Source organism: Pelodiscus sinensis, chromosome 18 (genome assembly GCF_052426305.1).
Source record: "Pelodiscus sinensis isolate ZL-2025 chromosome 18, ASM5242630v1, whole genome shotgun sequence".
Lineage (NCBI taxonomy): Eukaryota > Metazoa > Chordata > Testudines > Trionychidae > Pelodiscus > Pelodiscus sinensis.
The window spans coordinates 16,335,726-16,361,080 of record NC_143069.1 but is presented as its reverse complement, the minus strand read 5'-3'; the positions used below and the strand labels follow the sequence as shown (position 1 = coordinate 16,361,080).

The following is a 25,355-nucleotide window of genomic DNA, read 5'->3' as shown; positions in this document are numbered from 1 at the left end:
GGTGATCCATACTTCGAAGCCCAGTCCATTTCCATGCCCAGTACTCTTTGTAGGTTCAATTCATCTTGCTTCCCCCAGCTCCTACCTTAGGGTATGTCTACACTGCAAGGCTATTTTGGGATACTGGAGAGAGCCCAAAACAGCTACCCTGTGTCTACACAAGCTGCCAGTCATTTCAAAATATTTTTTTAAATAACGGGCGCGCTATTTTGCCATCTTGGTAAACCTCATTGCACGAGGGATCAGGGATGGCTCAAAATAGCACTTCATTTAAAAAAAATTGGCACCATGTAGGTGCACCAAATTTCAAAATAAGCTATTTCAAAATAACATTGAAATAAGAAATGCATTTCTTATTTCTAGTTTAGGGTGTAGTGTAGACGCAGCCTTAAACTCACACAAAGAGAACAGCAGGCAGGTAGATCTATTCAATTCAAATTTCAACACCCTCTGTTGTTGGCTCTTCTGGCTCCCTGCTAACACCCCCATAGCTTTCACCCTTTAGTCACCAAATGCTGGCCAGAACTCCTCCTATTCACCACAGGGGGTTATCAGCATCTGGCTCCAGAGTTCCCTGTTACTGACAGGCCAGAGACACTGAGATGGGTTCGAGGCTGGGCTCCAGTTATGAGTTCACCCAGAATTCAGGGGTTCTGGGTCTTGGGGTCAGACTCATTATAGGGCTGGGCCCAAGTCACTTCAGCTCTTTTCAGGAGGGAACCTGGGGGTCAGGGCTCTGCACGGTGCCTGGCACAGCCTCATGGAACAGGCAGGGGTGCTCCTGGTGGGACAGGCAGGGCATAAAATGGAGCCTGTAATCAGTGTGGGGAACAGAGGCCCCAGAAGCTGTCCCTGGTATCTCACCGCAGGGGAGATTCCAGCCTGGCACTGACCCCACGTCCCCTTTCTGTTCCCAGCACTGAGCCGCAGCAGCCAGGAGATCTGCTCAGCTCCCGGTGAGTCCAGTCTGTCTGTCCTCAATGCACCCAGGGCCTTTACCTCTCCCCCACCGGGCACTCCAGCCACCACCCCTTTGGCTGCTCGCTGCTGAATGCGGTGCCAACAGCAATGGGTTGGGAAGAGGGGCAGGCCTGGGTGAGGGCCTGAGCAGGGTGCAGATGCCTCCCAACTGACCTCTCCCTGCCCTGCTGCCTCCCAGCTCTGACCCAAGGATTTACCTTCCCTCAGCACCAGCTCCCAGCCCTTGGCCTCACTCCCAGCCGTCCTGCCCCAGCTACATCCGTCAGTGACCTCAGCAGGGCCTGCTCTAGCACAGTGCACAGCACCAGGCATTGGCACCCAGCCCGACCAAGCCCTGAGGCCTGTACACAGCCCATTAGCCCCTGGGGTAAAGCCTCCGGTCAGGTCAGAGCCTCCATCTGAGACACGGCCCAGACCCTCTTCTACTTACCTCCTGCCCCACTAACAGCACCAGGCACCAGCAACACCCCACTGACAGCTCTGCCCCCTTCCCCTCCCCAGGTGCTCTCCCTGCCCCCACCCTCTACCTGAACCAGACATTGGCCCGGCCAGGGGACTCCGTGCAGGTCAGGTGCTTCATGTCCTCCTGGCACCTGGCCACCCGCATCGTCTTCTGCAAGGACGGGGAGGAGGTTTCAGTCCAGACGGGCTCAAAGGAGAAGGCCACCTACGACTATGAGCATGTGGTGTCCGGGGGCAGTTCTGGGAATTTCTCCTGCGGATACGAGATCAAGGACAGCGACAATCAGGTGACGAGATCCCAGCTCAGCCACACACAACACATCAGTGTAATTGGTAAGGTGTGAGCTGTGCGTCCGTGCGTGTCTGTGGGTGACATATCCTAGTGTAGCCCTGCCCAGCAGAAACTCAGCATCCTGGGAATGGGGTTAATGACAGTGTGAGAACAGCAATTAAATGACACCCCCCTCCCCATCCAAACTGACATTCATCAATTTCCAAAATCTGAAACAAAATATCTCATAAAACGTCTTTGTGCAAAGTGTGTCCCAGGCAACCCCCCCCCCCTTCCTGTGTGTTTCACCCCATCCCGTGTTTCACCCTCACCCCTTCCTGTGTGTTTCACCCTGTCCCGTATTTCACCCTCACCCCTGCTGTGTGTTTCACCCCGTCCCGTGTTTCACACAGCTCAGCTCGGCTGGCCCAGCCCTGGCACCAGGGTGACGGGATCATCATAGAAATGTCAGGCTGGAAGGGACCTTGAGATGCCGCCAAGGCCTGCAGGACAGAGTGAACCTAGACCAGCCCTGACACGGGGCTTGTGCAGCCTGTTACTAAGCTCTGACAACAGGGACTCCAGACCCTGCCCTGGAGGCCGGTTCCAGAGCTTCTCCTCCCTGCTACTGAACCGAACCCTCCCTTGCTGCAGATTAGCCCCATCGCCTCTAGCCCTGCCCTCCGTGGGCCCTTAGAACCACTGATCCCGGCCCCTGTGTAACAGCCCTGAGCAGATTTAGAGACTGTTACCATGTTCCCCGGCTTCTTCTCTCAAGACTAAACCTGCTAAGGATGTAAAATCCTGTTTAATTAGTTAACTGCTGAAACATTAAGTTTAACCAGTTAACGAAGGCCGGGCTGCAGCACCTCCCTCCCCTTTCTCTCCATGGCTGGCTTGGAGCGGCCCCCACACCATGGGCTGCTTCTGATGCTGCACTGGGCTGTCAGCTGACACCTCCCCTGTCTTACACACACTCCCATTGCTGACTCAGATCCAATTTGTGACTCACCCTGAGCCCAGCAGCCCTACCCCCAGCCAGTGGCTGCCAGTGGCTAGCTGTGCTAGAGCAGCGTAGGGGCCTGGACTGGGCCTGCTCTGATCTCTGCTGTGTTTATTGCCTAGAGGGGATGGACCCAGCGGTGGGGATGCTGGGAGATCTTCTCTCCCCCTCCCACCTCTGGTAAATGCTTCTGGAGCATTTTTCCTTCTGGGTCCTTATGTAGGGAAAGGTGGGTCCTCAGCTGATAACCCCCCAGTCTGAGTGTAATTGCCATGACAATGGCTCTTGTGTGTTTATTGCCCAGGTGATGGCTCCAGCAGAGGCAGTGACGTTGGTTCATTCCCCCCAGGTAAATGCTTCTGAAGTGTTTCTGTGTTGTGGGGTCTTTATTTAGGGCAAAGTAGGTCCTGGCCTGGGCAGCCCGAGTCTTAGTGTGATCACCATGACGATGGATGTAGGAAATACGCCACATGTAACAGGGTGACGGGATCTTCCAACACAGAACATTCTCCCTGCCCCTTTCCTAGACTTTATCCAGCATGGCTGAGCCAGGCAACATCTTCACAGGGAAGGAAAATGGCTCTTCTAGAGGGGGAATCTAAATTCATGGGATGGGCAAGTTTCCTCTGGAGTTCCCTGCCCCCTCTGCTAACCCAGCAGCCAGTGAGTTATTGCCCCTCTCTGCATTCACTGGGTGGGGGGTTGCTCTGGCAGGAGGCACCAGACGCATCATCCCACCTGGGCTCCCAGGTTCTGTCTCCGTGTCATTAGCTAGTTATGCTCTGTGCTCCATGCCTGGCCCAGAGTGTCACACCCGGCGTGTGGGCAAACCCCTCTGCCAGGAACCTCAGCCCAGCACCAGTGTCTGGTTCCCAGGGAGCAACCGAGCCCCAGGAACTGAACTGATCAGAGCCCAAACCTGGCTGTTTGCCCCAACTCCCTGCAAAGTGTCCACATCAGCAAACAAATTCTGACCTTCCTCGATTGTATTTTCATCCTGAATCAGGGGAAATAGTCAAACATTCAGATTTTTCCATGGAACAGAAATTTAGCAACACTGAAGTGACCTCGTTGAAAAGTTTTTATTTTGAAGAAACAGCGTTTTCCACAGAAAACTGCTCCGCTGGGTATGTAGCGCCGACAGGTGGAACCAAACCTGAGAGCGCTGGAGCTTAGTGCATGAGACTCTACAGCAGGGTGGGGGAACCTTTTTTGGGTTGCAGCCACTGACCCGCAGGAAAATCAGTTGGGGGCCACACACAAGTGGCAAGCAAAAAAAAAAAAAAACATTCCTCATAGATTCATAGAATTTAAGATCAGAAGGGACCATTTTGATCATCTAGTCTGACCCCTGCACAGTGCAGGCCACAGAATCTCACCCACCCACTGCTAGAATAATCCTCTCACCTATATCTCAGATATTGAAGTCCTTGAAACGATGGTTCAAAGACCCCAAAATGAAGAGAATCCTCCAGCAAGTGATCCATGCCCCATGCTACAGAGGAGGGCAAAAAACCTCCAGGGCCTCTGCCAATCTACCCCAGAGGAAAATTCCTTCCTGACCCCAAATATGGCGATCAGCTGAACCCGGAGCATGTGGGCAAGACTCACCAGCCAGACACCCAGACAAAAGTTCCTGGCCCCCAAATGAGGAGACAGACACTGCCCATTTACTCTTCATACTCCAGAGTCTGGGGGGAGGAGCAGCCTAGTAGATTTTGTGTGCTCCTAGTAGGGGCTGTGGGGTGGGTCAGTGTGGAGCCTGAGCCTTGGGGCCAGATTCAATCAAACCAGTAGCTGGATGCGGCCCCCGGGTCTGAGGTTCCCCACCCCAGCTCTACAGCTTGAGCTAAAAGTCAGTTGTGGAGCAGACTCATGGTATCTCTGTAAGTGTCTAAGTGCCACTATATGGGATAGGGACCCACACCCAGTAGGTGGCTTTCAGGTAGATCAGCCCCACACGTGTGTCTGCTGGATGCCCAGGAAGCTCTCAAGTATGAGCTCAAGTCCAGCCCTATCCAGGACAGCACTTAGGCTGTGTCCAGACTTAAGGGTTTTTTCGGGAAAAGTAGCCTTTTCCCGAAAAAACTTCCCCTGCGTCCAGACTCAAGCCGCGTTCTTTTGAAATTATTTCGAAAGAACGCGGCTTTTCTTTCGATGGCGGTAAACCTCATTTCACGAGGAAGAACGCCTTCTTTCAAAGGTTCCTCTTTCGAAAGATGGCGTTCTTCAATGTAAATAGGGCTTCCTTGAAAGAGAGCATCCAGACTCGCTGGGTGCTCTCTTTCGAAAAAGCGGATTGCTCTTTCGAAAGATCCGCCTGCAGTCTAGACGCGATCTTTCGAAAGAGGCTCTTTCGAAAGATGCTTTCGAAAGAGCCTCTTTCGAAAGAAGCCTGCAGTCTAGACATAGCCCTAGGTATGTGCTTCATTTTAAGCACCTGTGGAAAGTTATTTGTGCTGCGCTGAATTGTGATGCTTCCTGGAAGCAGGGCAGTTCCCACAGGAATGTTTCCTGCTTGAGGAACTTGCCCTGGCGGGATGGTAGAACCAGATTTATTTCTAGAAAAAATTATGAACAAAACGTGCCATGGATAATGTCACTGTTTTGATGGGGGAAAAAAATCATGAAACTGAACAAACGTTTTCCTTTGGTCTTACTTTGACTTAGCAGTTTCCTTGTTCAGAACATGACCTAAAATGTCAGCTGGATACACAGAGGGTTTGGCTTTGTTTCCTTTCCAAGCGACGTTTGTCTTCTGTTTCTGCATTTGGAAATCTAAAATGGAACAAGCCTGTTGGTTCTAAACCAAGCAAAACGGTGTCTTCCGTATCCAAATTATTGTAGGAAAGACTAAGAAGGTCCTAGCACATGAATTGCTTGGGGGAAAATTTTGTTTTCCTGTAATCGATGTTTTGATAAAAACAAACTTTGGGAAGAAAAATTGGTTGAAAATCTTCAGTGAACTTTTACTCCCAAAGAACAGCAGATAATGTTGACCTGCAGGTAACCGTGAGGTGAGCTTCCAGGTATACTCATGGAAACGTCAGGGGTCACTTACCACAGGACTCAGCCAGGTCCAGCCGGTGGGAACTGGCTGGTGGCTGCTTGGAGGGGCCATTCACAGCGAGGTTCTTTCCTAGGGCTGGATCTAAAGCTCCTGTTGGGAATTGCAGTCCCTGCTGTCCTGGTGCTGGCTGTGGCGCTTTGTTTGCTGAGGAAGAAAGGTGGGTATGAGAGTGAGGCCGAGCCGTGTTAGCAAATGTACAGTCAGACATGGCAGAGACACCCCTGAGATCCCCTGTCCCCAGTGTGCCTGGGATGGGGGGAGAGAGATGAGATAGACCCAGTGAAATGATCTTTGGTTTGGGGAGGCTGGGTGGATGCACAGATCAAAGAGACGATGAAAGAGATTGTCTTTGTGATTAGTAATTTGTGTTGCAGTAGCACCCTGGAGCCCCAATCAGGGGTGAGAGCCCCACTGTGCTAGGTGCTGTACAATATTTATTAGGTACGTTACTGTCGTGCCCGGGAGCCCCAGTCTGGAATCAGGACCCCCTGTATCCAGAGTTGCACAGATCAGCAATGAAGGGGAGAGTCTCTGCCCCATAGATGGTCACAAACTACGACTCAGCCAGGTGGATGGACTATCAACACGCAGGTCACTAAGGCTTTCCTGCATCAGACCCTAACAACTCTGTGCACAGCTCTGCCCTGCAGCCTTTCCTCACAGGGCCCCCTCGTGTCCAAACACAGGTGCCTGGCTTGGCATTTGCTGAGCTAAGGTGTCTTTATTGGCAGCCAAGCTTTTAAACAGTTCAGGTGTGGATGGGTGATCTGGAGGAGATGCTCTTGTTTCCAGGACCTGGTACACAATTCATTCTACCCCTGCTGGCTCCTCTCTTCGGGTATGTCTACACTACAGCGCTAGTTCGAACTAAGCTAATTCGAACTAACGCGTCTAGAACTAAAAACTAGTTTTGCTAATTCGAACTAGCAAGTCCACATTGAGTGGACTCTGAACAGGGCTTAAGGATGGCCGGAAGCAGTGCCAGCAGGGCATCAGAGGAGGACTTAGAGCGTGGAGATGCAGTCTCAGGCTAGCCGAGGGCTGCGCTTAAAGGGTCCCGACCCCCACCCCGGACAGACAGTTCTAAGGGGTGCCCCGCTTGAAAACCAGTCCTGGCTTGGAGTGCCCGGAGTACCCACACTGGGCACATCACACCACTCAGCCATCAGCCCGGCTGCACTTGCCGCAGGCTGCCATCCGGGGAGAGGGGGTAATCGGGGGGCTGCAGGAGAGCTTCCACCCCCAGAAGCCTGCAGAGCCAGCCCAGTCCTCCCCATCGGGGGCTCGTACCCCATTCCTCCCTCACCTCCTTCCACTTACCCTTCCCTAGCCCCCCTTCTTATTGATGTACAAAATAAAGATAACGTTTCTTCCAACATTGACTCTGTCTTTATTGAACAAAACTGGGGGAGACTGGGAAAAGGAGGTGGGAGAGGGGAAGATTAAGGCTGGGAGAGGGGAGGGCAACTAACATGATAAGGGGTTGGGAACAGGTCCCAGATGAAGAGAGGCTACAGAGACTGGGACTGTTCAGCTTAGAAAAGAGGAGACGGAGGGGGGACAGGCTAGAGGTCTCTAAAAGCAGGGGTTGGGTGGAGAGGGTGCATTCAGAAAAGTTCTTCATGAGTTCCCATAAAGAAGGACTAGAGGACACCAAAGGAAAGGACTGGGTAGCAGGCTTGAAACTAGTAAGAGAAAGTTGTTCTTCTTGACAAAGCAAATAGTTAACCGGTGGAACTCCTTGCTGCAGGAGGCTGTGAAGGCTACAACTAGAACAGAGTTTAAAGGGAAGGGAGATCAAGTCATGGAGGTTGGGTCCATGGAGTAGTCTTAGCCAGGGGGTAGGAGTGGTGTCCCTGCCCAAAGTTTGTGCAAGGCTGGAGAGGGATGGCACGAGACAAATGGCTTGGTCACTGTCTTTGGTCCATCCCCTCCACGGTCCCTAGGGTTGGCCGCTGTCGGCAGACAGGCTACTGGGCTAGATGGACCTTTGGTCTGACCCAGGACAGCCATTGTAAGCTCAGGGCTCAGGGTCGGGGGTCTCAGTGGACCCCCTTGATTTTCATGCAAACCTGCTCCTGGGTGGCCAGGCTGGCAGCTCTCCTGCCCTAGATGGCCACTTTCCTGTGCCTAGTGCGGAGATCGTGGACGAGGTCCACGATGTCCGCACTAGCCCAAGAATGTACCCGCCTCTTGCGGTCCCGGGCAAGCTTCCGGGAGCCGCCAGCCTGGTCCCGGGAAGAGGGGGTGGGCTGGGGGACATCGGGTGGGTGGCTCTGTGCCGTGCCAGGTGCAGGGTCTGCTGGCTGGGTGCTGGCAGGCTTGCACCTGGCACGGGCACCGTAGCCAGCCCGTGCCCCTTTAAGGGGTCCGGGGCCGGGAGGGGGGCATAGAGTTTCCCTGGTGTTGGCCAGAGTGGCCACCAGGGAAACTTGGGGAGGGCTAGCCTCCCACTCGTTCGAATTAAGGGGCTACACAGCCCTTAATTCGAACTAGTAAGTTCGAACTAGGCTTAAGCCTCGTAAAATGAGGTTTTCCTAGTTCGAACTAAGCGCTCCGCTAGTTCGATTCAAATTCGAACTAGCGGAGCGCTAGTGTAGCGGCTATGAATGTTAGTTCGAAGTAACGTCCATTAGTTCGAACTAACATTGTAGTGTAGACATACCCTTCCATCCTTAGCCAAAGAGGAACAAGCCAGTTAGCCCAGGGAAATAAAAGAAAGGGAGAGCGGTGACGGAAAACCCTGTGTCTGTCATTTTTTCAAATGATCTATCTTGCCTAAAAGCCTGTCAGGGATTGGGCTCTGTTGCAGGAGGTGCTGGCGAAACACTCCGTGGATTTGGGTGCTACAATTCCTGAGTGTCGTCCGCCTTCCTGCCCCCTCCCCCCACCGAAGCGCTTTGGAAGGCTCACAAAGGACAGAGACCTGCCTTTTGAAAATCCGACTCCCCACCGGTGTCTCAAGACAGGCGGCTCTCTCTCGCCAAAAACGGAGGCAGCAGCGAGGGGTGACAGGCAGCCAGGTCGCAAGGGGAGGTGCTTTTTAGACCAGTTCCCTCCTGGCACTCCGTACTGCTGCCTCTGTATCAGAGGCAGCAGCACAAGCTGGCAGCAGCCCTTGCCTGGGGGCTGGGTCTGAGCTTCTGGACCTGGTGCAAACTGGAACTGAGGGAGGCTGCCTGCCTGCCTGGCTCCTAACACACTGTAAATGCAGAGCCGCAGAGGGGGTAGGTCCCGCACCCAGCGCGAGCCAGGACTGAGACAGCTGGCCCCTGGGGACTATCGAAAAGTCAAGTAACCGATAAGAAATCATGAGGTTAATTGACTACTCAGTGAATATCTAACGTCCCTAATCCCTTTTCATAGTTCCCCTCTGGACTCTCTCTCCTAAAGCATGGCCCTGAGATCTGGACACAGTGCTCCAGCTGAGGCCTCCTCCGTGCCAAATAGCTAGGAGAGTGACCTCCCATGTCTGCCGTACGTCTCCTACCACGCCCCAGGGCTATGCCCTCTTACTGAAGGGCTTTGTGTCTGAGATCGCTTCTCTCCTAGGCTACGTCTACACAACGAGTTTTTTTGGCAACAAATATGCTAACGAGGGACTCTATGACACGCAATGTCATTTGCATATTTTCTGCCGATCCGTTTTTGTGCTCGGGGTTTGTGCGCAAAACCAAGCCGTGTGGATGTTTACTTTTTGTGCAAAAAACCCCCTTTTCCCACAAGATCCCTATTTCTGCAAAAAGGCCGACCGATCTTGTGCAAAAAGGGGCTTTTGCCTAAAAAGAAAACATCCACATGGCTTGTTTTTGCGTGTTCTTGCGAAAAAACTTGTGGCGCGTCTACACTCTACGTGTGTTCTTGCAGAAGTAAATTTGCAGTAAAGCATCAGAGAACAGGGCTCCTTGCACAGGAGTTATTCCTCTCCCGACGATGACTAAGCCCCCTTTGTGCAAGAGCTGTTGTGCAAGAAGGCAGCGTGGACGGGCACCAGGGGCTTCTTGAGCAAGACACTTTTATGGCTAAAATGACCATCAGAGCTTTCTTGCACAAGAGAGCGTTCACACTGCCATGGACGCTCTTGTGCAAAAGCCCATGGCAGGGTGGAGGCACTCTTGCACGAGACCTTTTGCGCAAGAACTCCGGCGTGAAACAGCTCTCGTGCAAGAAGCCTGCAGTGTAGGGCAGGGAGCAGCCTATGAGGGAGGGGGAGGGACCCCTAGTAATGGCTCAAACTTCCCAGGGGGGTGGCCAGAGGCAGGACATTTGCCTGGCAGGGTGGGGGGGGGGGGCGGTGACCTCACAGGGGCTTTGGGCAGCCCTCAGCATATAAGGCAAAGGGCAGGTGGGGAGGTGGTGACCTCACAGAGGGACCCACATCTCAGGCTGATAAAAGCGGGGGGCGGGCCCAGGGGACTTTGGAGACCCCCGGTTGCTTTAGCTCTGGTGCGTCTCCTCCTCACGGTTCCTTCGCGTTCTGTGAGTTCCACATCCCGACACCTTTGTGACGAAGGTAAGAGCCCCCAGGGGTTGGATCCCGCCCGGGGCCGGCTGGGTTCCAGGCAGGCCCAGCCCTCGGTCAATGGCCAGAAGGTGATTCCTCACCTGGGCTGCGTCCTTAGCGCCACTGGGGCTTTCTCCTGGTTGGTTTCCCTTTTCCTCCATCCCCCCACATTTCTGCTCTGTTCTTGCCTCCTCTGTGACCTTCCCTTGCTGCCTCCCCCAGCTTGGGACCCAACAGACTAGCTGAAGGACGGGGGGTGGTTTGCAGGAGCCGTGGGGTGGGGGATGCAGCCCCCATTGTGGGGACTGGGGAGGTGGGGCTGGAACAAATCTATGCCGGTGTCTTTGGGGAGAACGCTCCACCCCCCACACCTTAGATTCTCCCCTGATTGGCCAAGAAGGGGCTGTTGATGGGCAGGAGACTCGTGGAATGAGGAGTAACGGTAGTTTGAACTAGGAAGCCTAGTTCGAACTACCTAGTTCGTGCCCCGTGTAGCCGCGCTGCACGGGGTTCGAACGAGCGGGGTTTTAAAAATGGCGGCTCCCCGCTTATGCAAATGAAGCCCGGGAAATTCAAATCCCGGGCTTCATTTGCAAGTGCGGTATGCCTACATTACCCTCCTAGTTCGAACTAGCGGGGTAGTGTAGACATACCCTCAGGTCCTTGCAGTGCCTGTGCAAGACCGAACCGATAAGCAAGGGGCCATTTGGGGGCTGGGGGCAGTCGCTCTGGGGAGCTGGAACCCCTGGATTTCGTTCATCAGGCTGCGCCCCAAGCTCCCCTTTGCTCCCCTCATTTCCAGCATGGCCAAACGTTTTCGGCTGTGGTTCAAGAAAGCCCTGAAGATGGCCCCAGGGCCGGTGGGGAGCAGCTTCTCTGTCCCCGCGGGCGGGGAAGCTGGATCCCACCAGCTCGGGGCGACTCGCCCACCGGCCAGGCCCCCCCGGACCTGGCTCCAGAGGCGGCTGGGCAGGCGGGACCCAGCCCAGCGGGGGAGCCGGGTAGGGTGGCTCCGGGGCCTCCTCTGTGGAGAGAAACACCTGCCCCGGGAGCCCAGCCCCCATTACCACCAGGGGGCATCGCCCTGCCCGGCCCCCGGGGACCTGCCAGTCTCCGGGAGCCCCCAGCCCGTTGCTCCCCGCACCAGCCCCTGCAGCTGTGGGTCCAGGTCCGTCAGCAGCAGCGCCTGGGCCTCCAGCTGCAGCCGGGCCACCTCCCGCAGCCGCTCAGACCCAGGTGAGGGGCCGTGAACACGCTGGGCCCAGGGGCTCACCCAGTACCCGGGGGGGCGGGGAGGGGCAGCCCCAGTGTCTGCCCCGCAGCCAGGGCAATGGATGGGGGCGGGGGCTGCTTGGCTCTCTTCTTCCTGGTGGGGGCTCTGCTGAGGGCGTTGGCAGATGTGAGGGTGGCAGGGGGATGGGTCCCTGCGAGGGGCGTGTGGGGCCCAACCTGCCCTGGGTCCCTGACATGGGGGCGCGTGACCCCTGCTGGCCGCTGGAGTCACCCTGGTCCCTTCCCTCCCGCACAGAGCCCCCCTGCGCCTCGGCGGAGCTCTGCCAGGAGCGGGTGGACTCCCGGGTGGAGGAAGGGGCCATCTATGACATCGAAGAGCAGCTCCACACCCGGGACACGGTAGGAACCTTCTCCACACGGGGGGGACCCGAGATTGTCCGGCCCCTTCCCAGCACGTCCCCCCCTCCGGGAGGGGCTTGTCCCTGGGGATCCCCCTGGGGCCCCTTCTCCTGCATGACCTGGGCCCCCCAAGCTGGGGGCTCTTGTCATGCACCAGCTGGGCCCCCACAAGCCTGAGGCAGCAGTTGGGGGGGGAGTGTGGGTGCTTGGACAACCAGCAGCTCCCACCTCCACTCCTGGGAGACCTGAGCCCTGCAGCTGTCCGTGGGGGGCAGGCAGGCCCCAGGCTCACAGACTCTCTCTGGGGTGCAGAGCCCAGCCGCCCTGCAGCGGTTCCTCTTGGCCATCCCCCTCGCCTGCCTCGCCGCCCTCCAAAGGGGCGAGGACACCCTGGCGCCGCGCTGCTGCAAGGACACCATGATGGCCAGGATCGTTGTAAGCGAGTCGCGGCAGCCGGGAGGAGGGAAGGGGATACGTGGGGTGGACGGGGGTCTGCCTGGGCCATGGCGGCGGGTGGGGGTGCTGGAAACGGGATGGGTGGAGCCAGGAGGGCTGGAGGTGGACATGGGGAGGGTGCGTGGGGATGCTGGAGGAGGGAGGGACACAGAAATGGGGCAGGTCTGGGGTGCCGGACAGGAAGGGGGATTCGGGACAGGGAGGGGTCTCCCGGGCCATGGGGGGCTGGAAGGGAGCCGAGCGGGCTGCTGGGGATGCGCCTGGGGAGCAGGGATGAGGAGGTTCAGAGGCTGGTCACCAGGGCAGGGAGGGGCAGGAGACGGCCTGGGGACAAGGATTGAGCTGGTCCCGGTTTGGGAGGGGGGTGCTGGGAGGGGCCCTGTGTCGGGCAGGGGGGCTACAGGGCAGCGGGAGGCAGTGGGGTTGGATCCTGCTGGGTGGGGGCGCTGGCTGCGTGAGCGTCTCTTGGGGGCCCAGCCTCACACGCCCCTTTGTCCCCTTGGGTCTCACAGGAGATCATGGAGGACTCGCCCCCCCCGCTGGTCTTGGCCGACTGCCTCAACGCCGCCTGCAGCCTCAGGTACCGACCCCCCCCCCCCGCCGACTCCCCCCAGAGCAGATCCCCTGGCCAGGGAGTGGGAAAGTCTCTGTCTCCTGCTGCTCAATTAACAGTCTCTGCCCCTCTCTCCTGCCAGCACCTTGCAGCCTCCCCTGCGGGCCCAGCTCCTGAGCCCCCTGCTGACGGCGGCCGTGGGACAGACAGTGTCTGGGGACTGGCAGCAGGAGCCCATCCACACTCAGGTACGTCCCTCCGGGCCCTGCTCCCGGGCTTGGCTGGAGCTCCAGAGAGGAGGGGGGGGCGGTGGCAGAGGGAGGGAAGAAGCTGCAGGTTTGGATCCTTCCCTCCAGGGTTCCCGTTGCTCTCCCGGGGGGCCCGTCCCTTCCATGCCCAGCCTGGGCTCCTCCCTGCTCTGCGAGGCGGCTCAGACCCTGCTCAAGGCTGCACCCCGGAGCCAGCGGGTGGCCTGGATCCCCCAACCCCCCTCTGACCCAGGGCTCCCCCTTGTCTTGCAGCAGTTCATCCGGGCCCTTCCCTACGACCTCCAGGCCCTACTGGCGAGCCTCCTCGCCGAGTCCCCAGACACCGCCCGGCTGCAGCTCATAATGGAGGTGAGCCCCGTGGGGGGGACGGGGCCATTGTCCCTGCTTCCTCGGGGGGGGGTCGAGAGAGGAGCAGTGTCAGTGGCTGGGGGGGGCACAGTCCGAGAGGAGCCCCAGGCTCTGCCCAGAACCGGCACCTCCCTACGGGTCCTGACCTGCCTCTTTCCCCCCCAGCACCTGAGCCTGTGGCTGGAGTCCCGCCTGCCCCAGGAGCGAGCCAGGGCCCTTGGCAGCACCACGGCCCTGCTGGGAGTCGCCACCACCCTCCCGGGGTTTGACGTAAGTGACCTCGGAGCCGGGGGGTCTGGGGCTGCAGGGCGCGGGGCTGGGAGCGTCCCCGGGAGGCAGAGGCAGGGCCGGGAATGGGCCGGGAATGGGCCGCGTTCTCCTTTCCCCGGGGAGGGGCGACCCTGGGCCCTTCAGGGGGGCTCTTGAGGGACTGGGCCTGGGGACTGGGGAGTGGCCGTCAGTGGATCCCCTTGTTCCACCCCCGGAGTGACCCTTCAGTCGGGGCCATTGCTCAGGGTTGTCTCCTCGCAAGGCCGGCCCCGCCCCGCCCCGGGAGGGGTCTCTGTCCGTCCCCCGAGCTCAGACCCGCCTCGGCGGCCGTTTGCATGGGACGTGCAGCCCCAGGATGCTGAGGGACCCCCCCTCTTCTCTCCCCTCAGAACTCCGCCGACTGGCCGAGGATGGGTCACCACGTGGCCCAGCTGGGCCTTTTTATTTCGGACCCATCCGAAGACGTCAGCCGGCTGGCCCGGGAGGGGGTGCACAGCCTGTATCAACTCCTCCTGCACCACAGGGGTAAGGAACCCAGCTGGGACCTGGGCCCCAGGGACACCCTGAGGGTGCCGGCGGCGGGGGGAGGGGACCCAGCCCTTTTCCCCCAGACTGGCCCAAGGGGGGATGCGTCCCTCTGTGTTCCCCTTCTGCCCCCTGTGCCCCTCCATTTGCCCAGGGATGCCTGCAGGGACCCGTGGGAGGGGAAGGGCTCAGACCTGCCAGCAGAATGACCCTGTTGTGTCTCTTGCAGGCCTCAACATCCACCAGGCAGAGGACCTGTGGTGCAGACACTACTACAAAGAAAGATGGGTCCTGGCTCACAGCAACAGCGTGAGGGTGGGAGAGGTAAGGACGCGCTGCCAGGGCAGGGCAGGGCTCGGGGGTGGGGCTGGCTGGGGCCCTCGTGGGGGTAGGAGGGTCTTGGGGGCAGGAGGAAGCTGTGACCTGGGGCAGGGGTTGGGGTGCCGGGTGAGGAGAGCGTCTGGGTGCAGGGTCTGGAAGGGAGTTTGGGGGAGGAGGAAGCTGTTTTAGCTCCAGGAGTTGGGGCCGGGCTCTGGGCCGTCAGCTGAAACCTCCTGTGCTCTTGATTCCAGGTCTTTGGGCAGCTCTTCACAGCAGAGCAGGAGAATTGGTTTTTGGACAAGGCTCTGCTCGCTGCCCGCTCCCCCCTGCGGCGCCCCAGCCAGGCCGGGCTGGTCCTGGCCCACGCCCTGCATGGGCAGGCCCATCAGCTCCTGGAATACATGGTGAGCAGCCGGAGCAGATCAGGAGAGTGGGGCAGGGCCAGGGTCTCCTTCCCATCCCCTCAGGGAGTCCCCCGCCCCTTTCCTCAGGCTGCCCCCACCCCACGTCCCTGCTGGCAGAATCCCTCCTGCCCCTGCGAGCGTCCCTGGGGGTGGGGGAGGCTCTGAACACAGAAACTGTCCTAGGAGGCGGGAGGGGGCCGAGGTGTCAGGAGCTCTGGGGGGGGTCAGGAGCTCACCCTGCGGGCCTGACGGGGGGTGACCAGAGAGCAGGGGGAGGAGGGTGGAAATGCTGGGGGGCCAGTTCCCCTGAGTCCCCAGGGATGAATGTGACGGATTCTGCTTCCCTTGCAGCAGGAAGACACCCAGTGAGAGCAGCAAGAGCTGAGGAGCCAGCAGCTGCGTCCCCCTCCCCCCAACCCTCCCAATTGTATTGAATTGTATTTACATTCTCATTAAACAATGTTTCAAAAAACATTTGGATCAGGCTTGGTCAATAATTTGTAATGGGGGGGCCATTTTGTCAACTGATCAAGGGCCACATTTCTACCGAGGGCTTTGGGGTCTGGGACGGGGTGGTTGGGTGCAGAAGGGAGCTTACGGGAGGAGCCTGGGTGCAGGGGGGGGGGGTATGATCTGGGGCGGTGGATAGGGGTGCAGGGTCCAGGAGGGGGTATGGGCGCAGGAGAGGACTCTGGCCTGGGGGAGGGGCTCTAGAGGGGTGCAGGGTCAGGGAGGGAGCTGTGACCTGGGTGAAGGGGGAGCAGAGGGTTTGGGGGAGGGGGTGTGGGTGCCAGAGAGGAGTCTGGCCTGGGGGAGGGGTGTCGGGGGGGTGCAGGGTCAGGGAGGGAGCTGTGATCTGAGGGAATGGGGGACGCAGGTTCAGGTGGTCGCCTGGGACAGGCAGTCGGGGAGGGGACGTGGGCGCCAGGGGCAGGCTCTGGCTGCGGAGGTGCCTACCTAGGCAGCTGCATATGGGGGAGCCCGACTGTCACCTGAGGGGATGGGGGAGCTCAATTTTCAACTGTGGGGAATGGAGGAAATACTGTGGAGTGGAGGGAGCGAGATGGGGGGGGCTGAATTGTTCCCGGAGGGGAGATCTCCCTGGCTTGGGGGGGGGGGGGCGTTTCCAGCAAAGCCCTCACATAAGAGGGGGACAGACGGGGGGAGGGAGAGGACGGGGATGGGCAGGGCAGGTGGAAATGGGGAGGGGCAGGAGAAGGGAAGGGGGAGGAGATGGAGGAGAGCAGGGGATAGGAGTGGGGGCGGGGATGAGGAGCAGGACAGAGGCAGGGCAGTGGTGGTGACGGCTGGCGGCTTTGCCAGAATAGCTATGCCGGGGGGGGGGGGGGGAGGCTTTTGCCACACACCCAAGCCAAGCCAGCTGTGGCGGCAAAGCCTTGTGATGTAACCTAAGCCCTTGGCAAGGTCGGGATCAACCTGCTCTGACAATTTCTCGGACCGGCGGGTTGAGAAACAAGGATCGTGCAGGGAGATGGGGATGACTAGGAAGCGAATCCAGGTGTGGGGGGAATATCCTGGGTTGGAGGGTCAGTCAATACCCCCGCCTGCCACTGTCTGCCGGGGCTCTGCCCGCAAGATGGAACCAACAGCTGAGTTTGCTTTTCTGCCCCGTCGTGGGCACAAAAGGCCCAGAGCAGCCTCCTGCTATCTTGGAGGAAAGGGGCCAAAGTTCAGGAAGCAGGTGCCAGGCTGGGCTGGAATCCGCGAGCTCCGCTTTTGCTTTGCCCTTCCTGGAAGCTGGGCTGCAGGTGAGTGGCGGTTTCATCTCTGCTCTTGGGGTGTTTCTTGTGGGTTCCGAGTGTGGATCTGAGAGGGGCTGCGCAGGGGCAGTGTCATGAACGAGCTGTAAGCGTTACAGCCCCTTCTGCGCAGGCTGGCTCCAGCCTCCCGTCTGTCTCCAAGCCCTGGGGGAGAGGCGGGAGGCCAGCAGCATGGCCTAGTGGAGGGGGCAGGGGGTTGGGTGTAAGAACTCCCGGGTTCTAATCTAATGCCACCTAGTGACTAAGGCACAGAGTTGTGTGTTAGACCCCTTGCTCCGCAATTCTGCGCTCACTCTCGCGCTGGTGACCTTGGAGAGGCCTTTCAGGTCTCCCTTTCCCTGTCCATCAAAGGCAGGCAAGTGCGATGTAATGCCCTGGAGCAAGTGCTTTGGGACGTGTCGCACAAGTGTGCCTGGCTCACAAGCGTGTCAGCACAGCTGTGTAAAAGCGTGACGAAGGCTTTGAGATCAATGCCGAAGGCGTGTGAGGCTGTGGCTGGCCAAGTGACAGGGAAATGAAAGGTCAGAGTTTGGTCAGTTAGATTTTATGGTAATACACTGAGACGAAGCACTTTGGGCGTATATACGATAATGTCTTTCCAAGTGCGTTAGTTCAAGCCATGTCCTAGGAGCCAAGAGGTGAGACAAACATGCTTGGTCCTGTCTCGGTGCAGGGGTGGACTAGATCAATGCTTCTCGACCAGTGGTACGAGTCCCCTTAAAGGTACTCAAGAGATGTCTGGGGGACACGTCAACACAACTGAAATTTGGAGAAAACTGAATTTTAGTTTTCAGTTTGACAGCGCTTTATTCTTTTTGTACCTTTTACACCCAAAAATGCCATCGCCCGCCCGGCTACGATGCAGTTGTTTAAACAAATGTGTTGCAACGGTAGAAAAAAATTGTGTGTGTCTGAAAACTGTAGGTACTGGGGGTACTTACACATTTTTTTTTAAAGGGGGTACATTATAAAAAAAGTTTGCGAAACACTGGAGCTATCATGGTCCCTTCCACTCAGACTTTTCTATGATTCTGTGACAGGGCTGGGCGATAATTTTCAGAAGGGGGCCACTTAATGGATTTTGGTATGGGGTCATAGGCCGGCTCCACCCACAGAAGGGGCGGAGCCTGAGGCAGAAGGGGCGGTGTTGTGGACTAGCCCACCCTCAGAGTTCTCTGTGGCTGAGGCTTTCAATTAAAAGCACAGAAAAGAGCTCACAGATTTGCCACTACTGGCAGCTGTCCAGCGTGGCTACAGCTTTTTAAAGGGCTCGTGGCTCCTGCCCCTGCTGTAACCATGAGCCGTGAATCATTTAAAATTGGATCCTGCTGCCTGAGTCCCCACTTAGAATTCGGCGGCATGGGCAGCAGGATCTAAACAGAAAGCGGCCAGATCACAGTGTTTGGTAGGTTGCATCTTACCCAGCCCTGTTCTCTGAGCTGGTTTCGAAACCTCCGTGTCCTCCTTATGGTCTGACAGCTGCAGATTTACTGCCTGTCTCTCCTCTTGTGGCCCAGCCTAGCCGCAGCTAATGGACTAACTCAGGTTAGCATCACCTGCCCTGTCTTGGTGACTCTTCACAGCTGAACGGCCTATAAGGCATCGTGCTGGTCTTCTGATCTCTTGGTGACTCCTCTGCCTTCTGTTTATTTCTTTCTCCCTATCTGGGCACTTTAGAATGGCTGTAGCTATTGAAAGCAAAGGTGCACAGCTATAGGCATGGGGGTTTCCAGCTTTATTCACCTAGGTGGCTGATTCCAGGAAGCAAGGGGGTGTGTGTGGGGGGGGAGGGGGGAGTCCTGTACAGAGGGTTCCCTGGCCCCTCTGCTTCCATGGCTGTGCAACTGCCACCAGGTGGATTAGAACCTGGGACTTTTGGAGCTTAGGGCAGGAGCTGCTACAGCTTGAGTTATAAGTCAGTTGCCTCTCAGCGTAGGCTGAAGAGCTCCCTTGTAATAATTGCTTGCTGGAAGTGGTCTCAGTGCCACTCCATAGGACAGTGACCCACATCAGGTGTGTGGGTTACAGCTGCAGGCCTGCTCCCAGCATGCGGATCTGCTCTCTGGGCGGCATCTATAACTCTGTGGCTGCAGCCCTGCTCCCAGCATGCGGATCTGCTCTCTGGGCGGCGTCTATAACTCTGTGGCTGCAGCCCTGCTCCCAGGACTGGATCTGCTCTCTGCCCATTGGCGTGCGCAGCACATTTCATTAGGGTGTGCACCCAAAGAATGTTTTTAAATGTACTCTTTGACCCCCATTAGCCACACCCCCTGACTCCCATTAGCCACGCCCCCTGACCCCCATCAGCCACGCCCCCTGACCCCCATTAGCCACGCCTCTGGAGGTAACACTTTCAGGGCAATATGGACACATGACCAGAAATAAAAGGTGTCATGTGACCTCCCCACCCCCCCCCAAGGACTTTTCCCACCATCCACTTACCAATAGGGATTAGTTTGGCCCTCACCAAACCCCCCCCATGCAACGATCCTGCAATTGCATTAACCCAATGTGTGTGACATTAACTTGGGGGGTGGAGAGGCTGGGGGAAGTGTTCCCTCTAAGAGTTTCCTCCCATGAGCACAATACATTTTGTGTTGTGCACCAGTACTGAGTTTGTGGCTTGTTTGGATGTGCCAGTGTGGCACCCAAGTTATTCATAAATATCTTATGAACCACTTACCTTTCCCCTCTGCTGCCCTGTCTCCTTCCCTTCCTCCATCAGCTCCCCTGGTGCCTGCTGCCCCCCCAACCCCTCACCCACCTCTGCTGTCCTGACTCCTGCCCTTCTCACTGCCCTCGGCCTTCACGAGACCTGCCCCCTCCAGCAGCCTTTCTCTCCCCGCCGTGCCCACTCCTCCAGTAGCCCCACTCTGACCATGTGAGCTACCCCTCCTCATCCCCTCTTCTAACACCTCCCTCTACACACCTGTCCTGCCTCTCTCCTCTGCTGCTGGTCCCTCCCCTGCAGGTGTCTGCCCTTCTGCTTCCCCCCCCGGACTCCTCTGGCACCTGCACCTTCCCTTACCCCTGCACCCTCTTGGTGCCTCCCCCTTCCCTCACTGCCCCTACCCACTTTGCCCACTCCCTCACCACCCTCTGCCCCCGTTCCCCTCAGGCCCGTGTGCCCTCACATGTGCCTTGCTCCATCCCTGCCTTCCTCATGCCCACCCCTTCTTTCAAGCCTTTTCCCAGCACCTCCCCTTCTCCCCTCTAGCCCCCAAAGCCCTTCCCCTCTCCTCTCCTAGCATCATCCTGCCCCCCCCCTCACTGACACCTCCCCTCCTGCCCTTTTCCTCATTGTCTCCACTTGGCCCCTGGGCATTTGTCTGTCTCCTACACCCTGTCCCTTGGTGCCTTCCCCTTTCATCTCCTGACCTGCCCCCCTCCCCTCAGCACAAGCCCTTTCCTCTCTGACCCTTACCCCCTATTTTTCCCTCCTCTTCCAGCAGCCGCCAGCTGGTCTGTAACAGAGTTCTAGGGTCGCCCTGACTGTGTCACCCTTCTGGTGCTCCCCCTACTCTGTCTGTCTTAGGTTTCTCAGCCCCCTTTTGGGCCACAAACCCCCACCCCGCAGTCTCAGGTTCCCAAAGTTCTGGCAGTCCCCATCACTTGGTGCCTGCGCTGGGTCTGACTCGAAGGGTTGCGAGGTAGACCCTCCCCCCAAAAAACGGACACACTTGATCCTGGGCAGGGGGGAGGGAGGAAGAGGGACTGGCTGGGGGGGGGGGGGCAGGAACTGGCTGGAAGGAAGAGGGGATGGGAAGCAGCTCTGGGGGGGAGGGGCCAGATCCTGACCCTGGCCCCCCCTTCTCCCTCCCCGAGGCCAGTCATGCTGCCCCTGACCCCCCCTTCCTCCCTGAGGCCAGTCGCACTGCCCCCGATCCTGACCCCGGCCTCCCCTTCTCCCTCCCCGAGGCCAGTCATGCTGCCTCTGACCCCCTTCCTCCCTGAGGCCAGTCGCACTGCCCCCAATCCTGACCCCGGCCTCCCCTTCTCCCTCCCCGAGGCCAGTCATGCTGCCTCTGACCCCCTTCCTCCCTGAGGCCAGTCGCACTGCCCCCGATCCTGACCCCGGCCTCCCCTTCTCCCTCCCCGAGGCCAGCCCTGCTCCCCAGCTCAGTGCGGGCCCCTGCTCTCTCCTTAGCTCAGTCCCACTCTGCCGACCCTGGCTCCCTCCTGGCTCCCTGCTCTGCCAGTCAGGCTGAACTGGGACTTTAGCCTCTCCCCGTTGTTCCTGGGGACTGTCAGTCTCAGGATTTTGATCTCTCATTTCCCCTGCCTTTCACTGAGTTTCAGTAAGGAGCTAGCAGCAATAATGCCTCTACTTTTTCCCCCACTCCTGTGCGGAATACATTTTGTTATGTGCACCAAGGCATGCACGGATGTGCACTGTTACGTCACGTGGAGTTTCACAGCATGGGAAGAAATCAGTGGAAATGCAGAGAGCTTGAGTAGTTGCAAGTGTCCATTTTATTGCATAGCACGGAGCTAGCTAGAAAAAACCCAAACCAGCTGGGCTGACCCCCAGTGACCTAACGCAGTTACTATAACAACAAGATCTATGTCTACACCCAGTACACCACATGCACCACCACTAGAAACACATGCTACCGGCTAGCAAACTGGGCAGCATTTGAATGTCTCCTGGCTGGCCGCCCAAGAGCTCAGCTTGCAGGGAACACTGGCTAACCGTCCCCTTCCACCTGGAGAAGGGAGAGACAGGAAAGCAGCAACAGAGCATCTGCCTGGGGGAAGCCCGAATCCCATGCAGGAGTGGAGCCCTGTTCCTTGTTCCAGGCCCTTGCTAGAGTCCCCTCCCGTAGCTGCAGCTATGGCCGGCAGTTTTAAAAGCGGACTTACGCTGGCCCTGCAACCCGAGCGACTCTGTCAGTGGGTGCTTATCACTCCATCACCTCGAGCTGTTTAAGCAGCTTGTTTAACCAAGGAGGGAGGGAAAGGGAAACCTTTGGCCATTTGAGGGTTGCGTGCCAATGGAGGGAAAGGGGATGGATAAAAAGGGGCTGAGCACACGGTACTGCCTCTTTTTAAACCCAGGCCCAAAGATGTCCTGGAATTCTGGGCCACTGGCCTGAAGGAGATGGTCAAACTGCCTGGCAGCTGGACTTTTGGAGTCTTGTTATTCCTGGGCTCCTGGTAGCGATGGCTCCCATTCCAGGGGATTCCTGCCAGGTAGTTTACCTCAGACAGCAGCTTTTATTCCCCCGTGTCACTTCTCCCAGTATCTGAGACTTTGGTCATGGGGATCAAGCATTTAACATGATTCCAAGAGGAACCGGATGGTTCATCTAGCGAGCCAGGCTCGCCGATATTTGAGTAGTTAATAAAAATCCCTAGTTGCTGTGTGTAGGTCTAAAAAGGGAAGCTTAGTATCATTAGTCTTATTTTACAGACAGGGAATAACCTCTCCAACCTGTGGGAGAGGCAGGAATAGAACCCAGGTTTCCTGATACCACAGTCAGGGCTTTGTTACCAGGCTACATCCTGTACTAGAAAGGATGGGCCTGAAGCATGGGCCTGGTGTAAGGCCTGAGGCCTGAACCAAAGTAAGCAAGAGTTAGCTGAAGAGAAACAGGCAGGTCGTGTCAAAAGCAGACGGTTGCCTGAAAGTCTTGGGACTTAACCCTAACTGTCTTGCCTGGAAAGGTTGAAACCATAGACAAAAGGTCCGAGAAAGTCTCCAGGAATGCTAGAGAAGCAGGAAGCGAGTTGACAGGAGGCCAGGAAAGAAAATGGAAACAGAATTTGAGGTTTTGAATTGGAAGCAGTGATGTGCCTGTTGTGTGATCATGCCTGGAAGATGTGAATTAAGCCAGGAACCTGGGCAAGCAGAATCCAGCGACGTTCTTGGCTAGGGAAAGACTAAATCTTGGAACAAGAGAGATGTGAGTAGAACAGGGAATTTTTAGTCAGACGCTACTAGGTTATTTTCTTTATTTTTTTAGTTTGTTGGACTTCTTTTTGCTAAGCACATGTAACTATCCCCCTTTACCCTGGAACTCTTCAAACTGAATCCCAGGGAAGCGATTTTCTGTGTTTTAATCTTTCTTTTTTCAGTTTCTTTGTAACACCTAGCAACCAAGTAGATACGCTGGAGGGCAGTAGATATGCTGGAGGGCAGGGATAGGGTCCAGAGTGACCTAGACAGATTAGAGGATTGGGCCAAAAGAAATCTGATGAGGTTCAACAAGGACAAGTGCAGAGTCCTGCACTTGGGATGGAAGAATCCCGAGCATAGTTCAGGCTGGGGACCGACTGGCTAAGTAGCAGTTCAGCAGAAAAGGACCTGAGAAGCTGGATATGAGTCAACAGTGTGACCTTGTAGCCAAGAAACCTAATGGCATATTAGGGTGCATTAGGAGGAGCATTGCCAGCAGATCCAGAGAAGTGATTATTCCCCTTCTTTCGGCTCTGGTGAGGCCACATCTGGCGTATTGTGTCCAGTTCTGGGGCCCCCACTATAGAAAGGATGTGGACGCATTGGAGAGGGTCCAGCAGAGGGCGACCAAAATGATTAGGGGGCTGGAGCGCATGACCTATGAGGAGAGACTGAGGGATTTGGGTTTGTTTAGTCTGCAGAAGAGAAGAGCGAGGGGGGTTTGATAGCAGCCTTCAACTTCCTGAAGGGAGGTTCCAAAGAGGATGGAGAGAGGCTGTTCACAGTAGTGACGGATGGCAGAACAAGGAGAAATGGTCTCAAGTTACAATGGGGAAGGTCTAGGTTGGATATTAGGAAAAACTATTTCCCTAGGAGGGTAGGGAAACACTGAGATGGGTTCCCTAGGGAGGTGGTGGAATCTGCATCCCTAGAGGTTTTTAAGTCTTGGCTTGACAAAGCCCTGGATGGGTTGATTTAGTTGGGATAGGTCCTGCCTTGGGCAGGGGCTGGACTTGATGACTCCTGAGGTCTCTTCCAGCTCTATGGTTCTATGATTCTAAGTAATGTTTCACCAAGTGTATTTGTTTTGTTAATAGACGTCACATTTTTAAAACCATGATCTGATTCCTGCATCCTAGAGGGCGGAAGGTTCTGTATGCACGTGCCTAAGACAGCAAGCCATACTTCTAGGAGAAATTACAGGTTTTCAAGCTCTCTCTGGAGGGAGTGTCAAGGACAAGGAAGGTACCCCACAGGAGGGAATTCTGAAATGCGCCTGTCTGGTTCTCAAAGGGGTTTGTGGATTTGGATGGTGGCAGCAACACCAACACAAGCCTCCAGTGGCAGGGTATTTTAAAGTCTCTTGTGGGCCCCCACCTTCTGCACTTGGAGTGCCAGAGTGGGAAACAGCCTTGACATGACCCCTCTCCAATTTATCAACATCCATCTGGAATTCTGGTCACCAGAGCTGGGCACAGAACTCCAGCAGCAGAAGTTCAAGTGCCGAATAAAGAGGCTAAGTCGGTTCCCCACTCTGGCACTTGGAGTGCAGAAGGTGTGGGCCCAAAAGAGACCTTAAAATACCGTGTCTCTATGGGCTTCTGCTTCAAAACTCCCCAAGGTCACAGATTCCCTGAGCTTAGGAGGGTTGCTGCCTCTACCCAAGTGGAAAAAAACTTTTTCTTCTTGAACGCAGGAAGAAGTCACTTGGGAACGTATTCCAGAAGGGTACCCCAAACTCTTTTACACAAGAGCCAAAAGAAATCTGATGAGGTTCAACAAGGACAAGTGCGGAGTCCTGCACTTGGGACAGAAGAATCCCAAGCATTGTTACAGGCCTGGGACCAACCAGCTAAGTAGTAGTTCTGCAGAAAAGGACCTGGGGGTTACAGTGGATGAGAAGCTGGAGATGAGTCAACAGTGTGCCCTTGTAGCCAAGAAGGCTAATGGCATATTAGGTTGCATTAGGAGGAGCACTGCCAGCAGATCCAGAGATGTCATTATTCCCTTTTATTTAGCACTTGGAAAGAAAAAAAGAAAAATGAAAACAAACTGTAATTTCTGATAGCTGTCCTCTTAGTCTTAGGCAGGTATACACAGACCTCCTATTACTTTCCAGGATACAAAATCAGATCATAGCCTTAAAATAGGTGATTATATTAAGAAAACAAAAAGGTATTCATTTGTAAAGCTGACTTGGCTGCTAGGAGTTATAGCGCAACTGAGAAAAGAACAGATTAAAACACAGACAATTGCATCCCTGGGATTCAGTTTAAAGTTATAGTGGGGAGAGGAGGGGATATGGATTTAGCACAGAGGAGTTTAACCAAACAACAAAACAAAAAAATAACCTGATCGCATCTAAATAAACATTCTCTATCTACTCAAGTATACACACTTCCAAGGTCCAGTCCAATTCTAGGCCCAGGTATTCTTTTTTTTAGGCATGATGTCCCTGCCCAGTTCAATTCATCCCCCCCCTCATCCCCTTCCGCAGCTCCAGGATTAAACTCACAAAGAAAAACAGCAGACAGATTCCCTTTTAATGCAGATCTGAACTCTTTCTTCTCACTGGTGCTCCTGGCTCCCTGCCAACACTTTCTAGC

General features: G+C 56.3%; 1 protein-coding gene across 1 annotated transcript in view; it reads left to right on the top strand.

Moving 5' to 3' along the window:
* Window positions 1-1,559: 1,559 nt before the first annotated feature.
* Window positions 1,560-25,355, top strand: part of LOC149523258 (uncharacterized) — a 30,378-nt gene continuing 6,582 nt past the window's right edge. Inside the window, exons 1-5 of the mRNA XM_089770413.1 lie at window positions 1,560-1,730; window positions 12,236-12,358; window positions 12,892-12,959; window positions 13,075-13,180; window positions 13,454-13,578. Of these exons, the coding sequence (XP_089626539.1) occupies window positions 1,560-1,730; window positions 12,236-12,358; window positions 12,892-12,959; window positions 13,075-13,180; window positions 13,454-13,578 (593 nt within the window). The remainder of the gene's footprint in view (window positions 1,731-12,235; window positions 12,359-12,891; window positions 12,960-13,074; window positions 13,181-13,453; window positions 13,579-25,355) is intronic.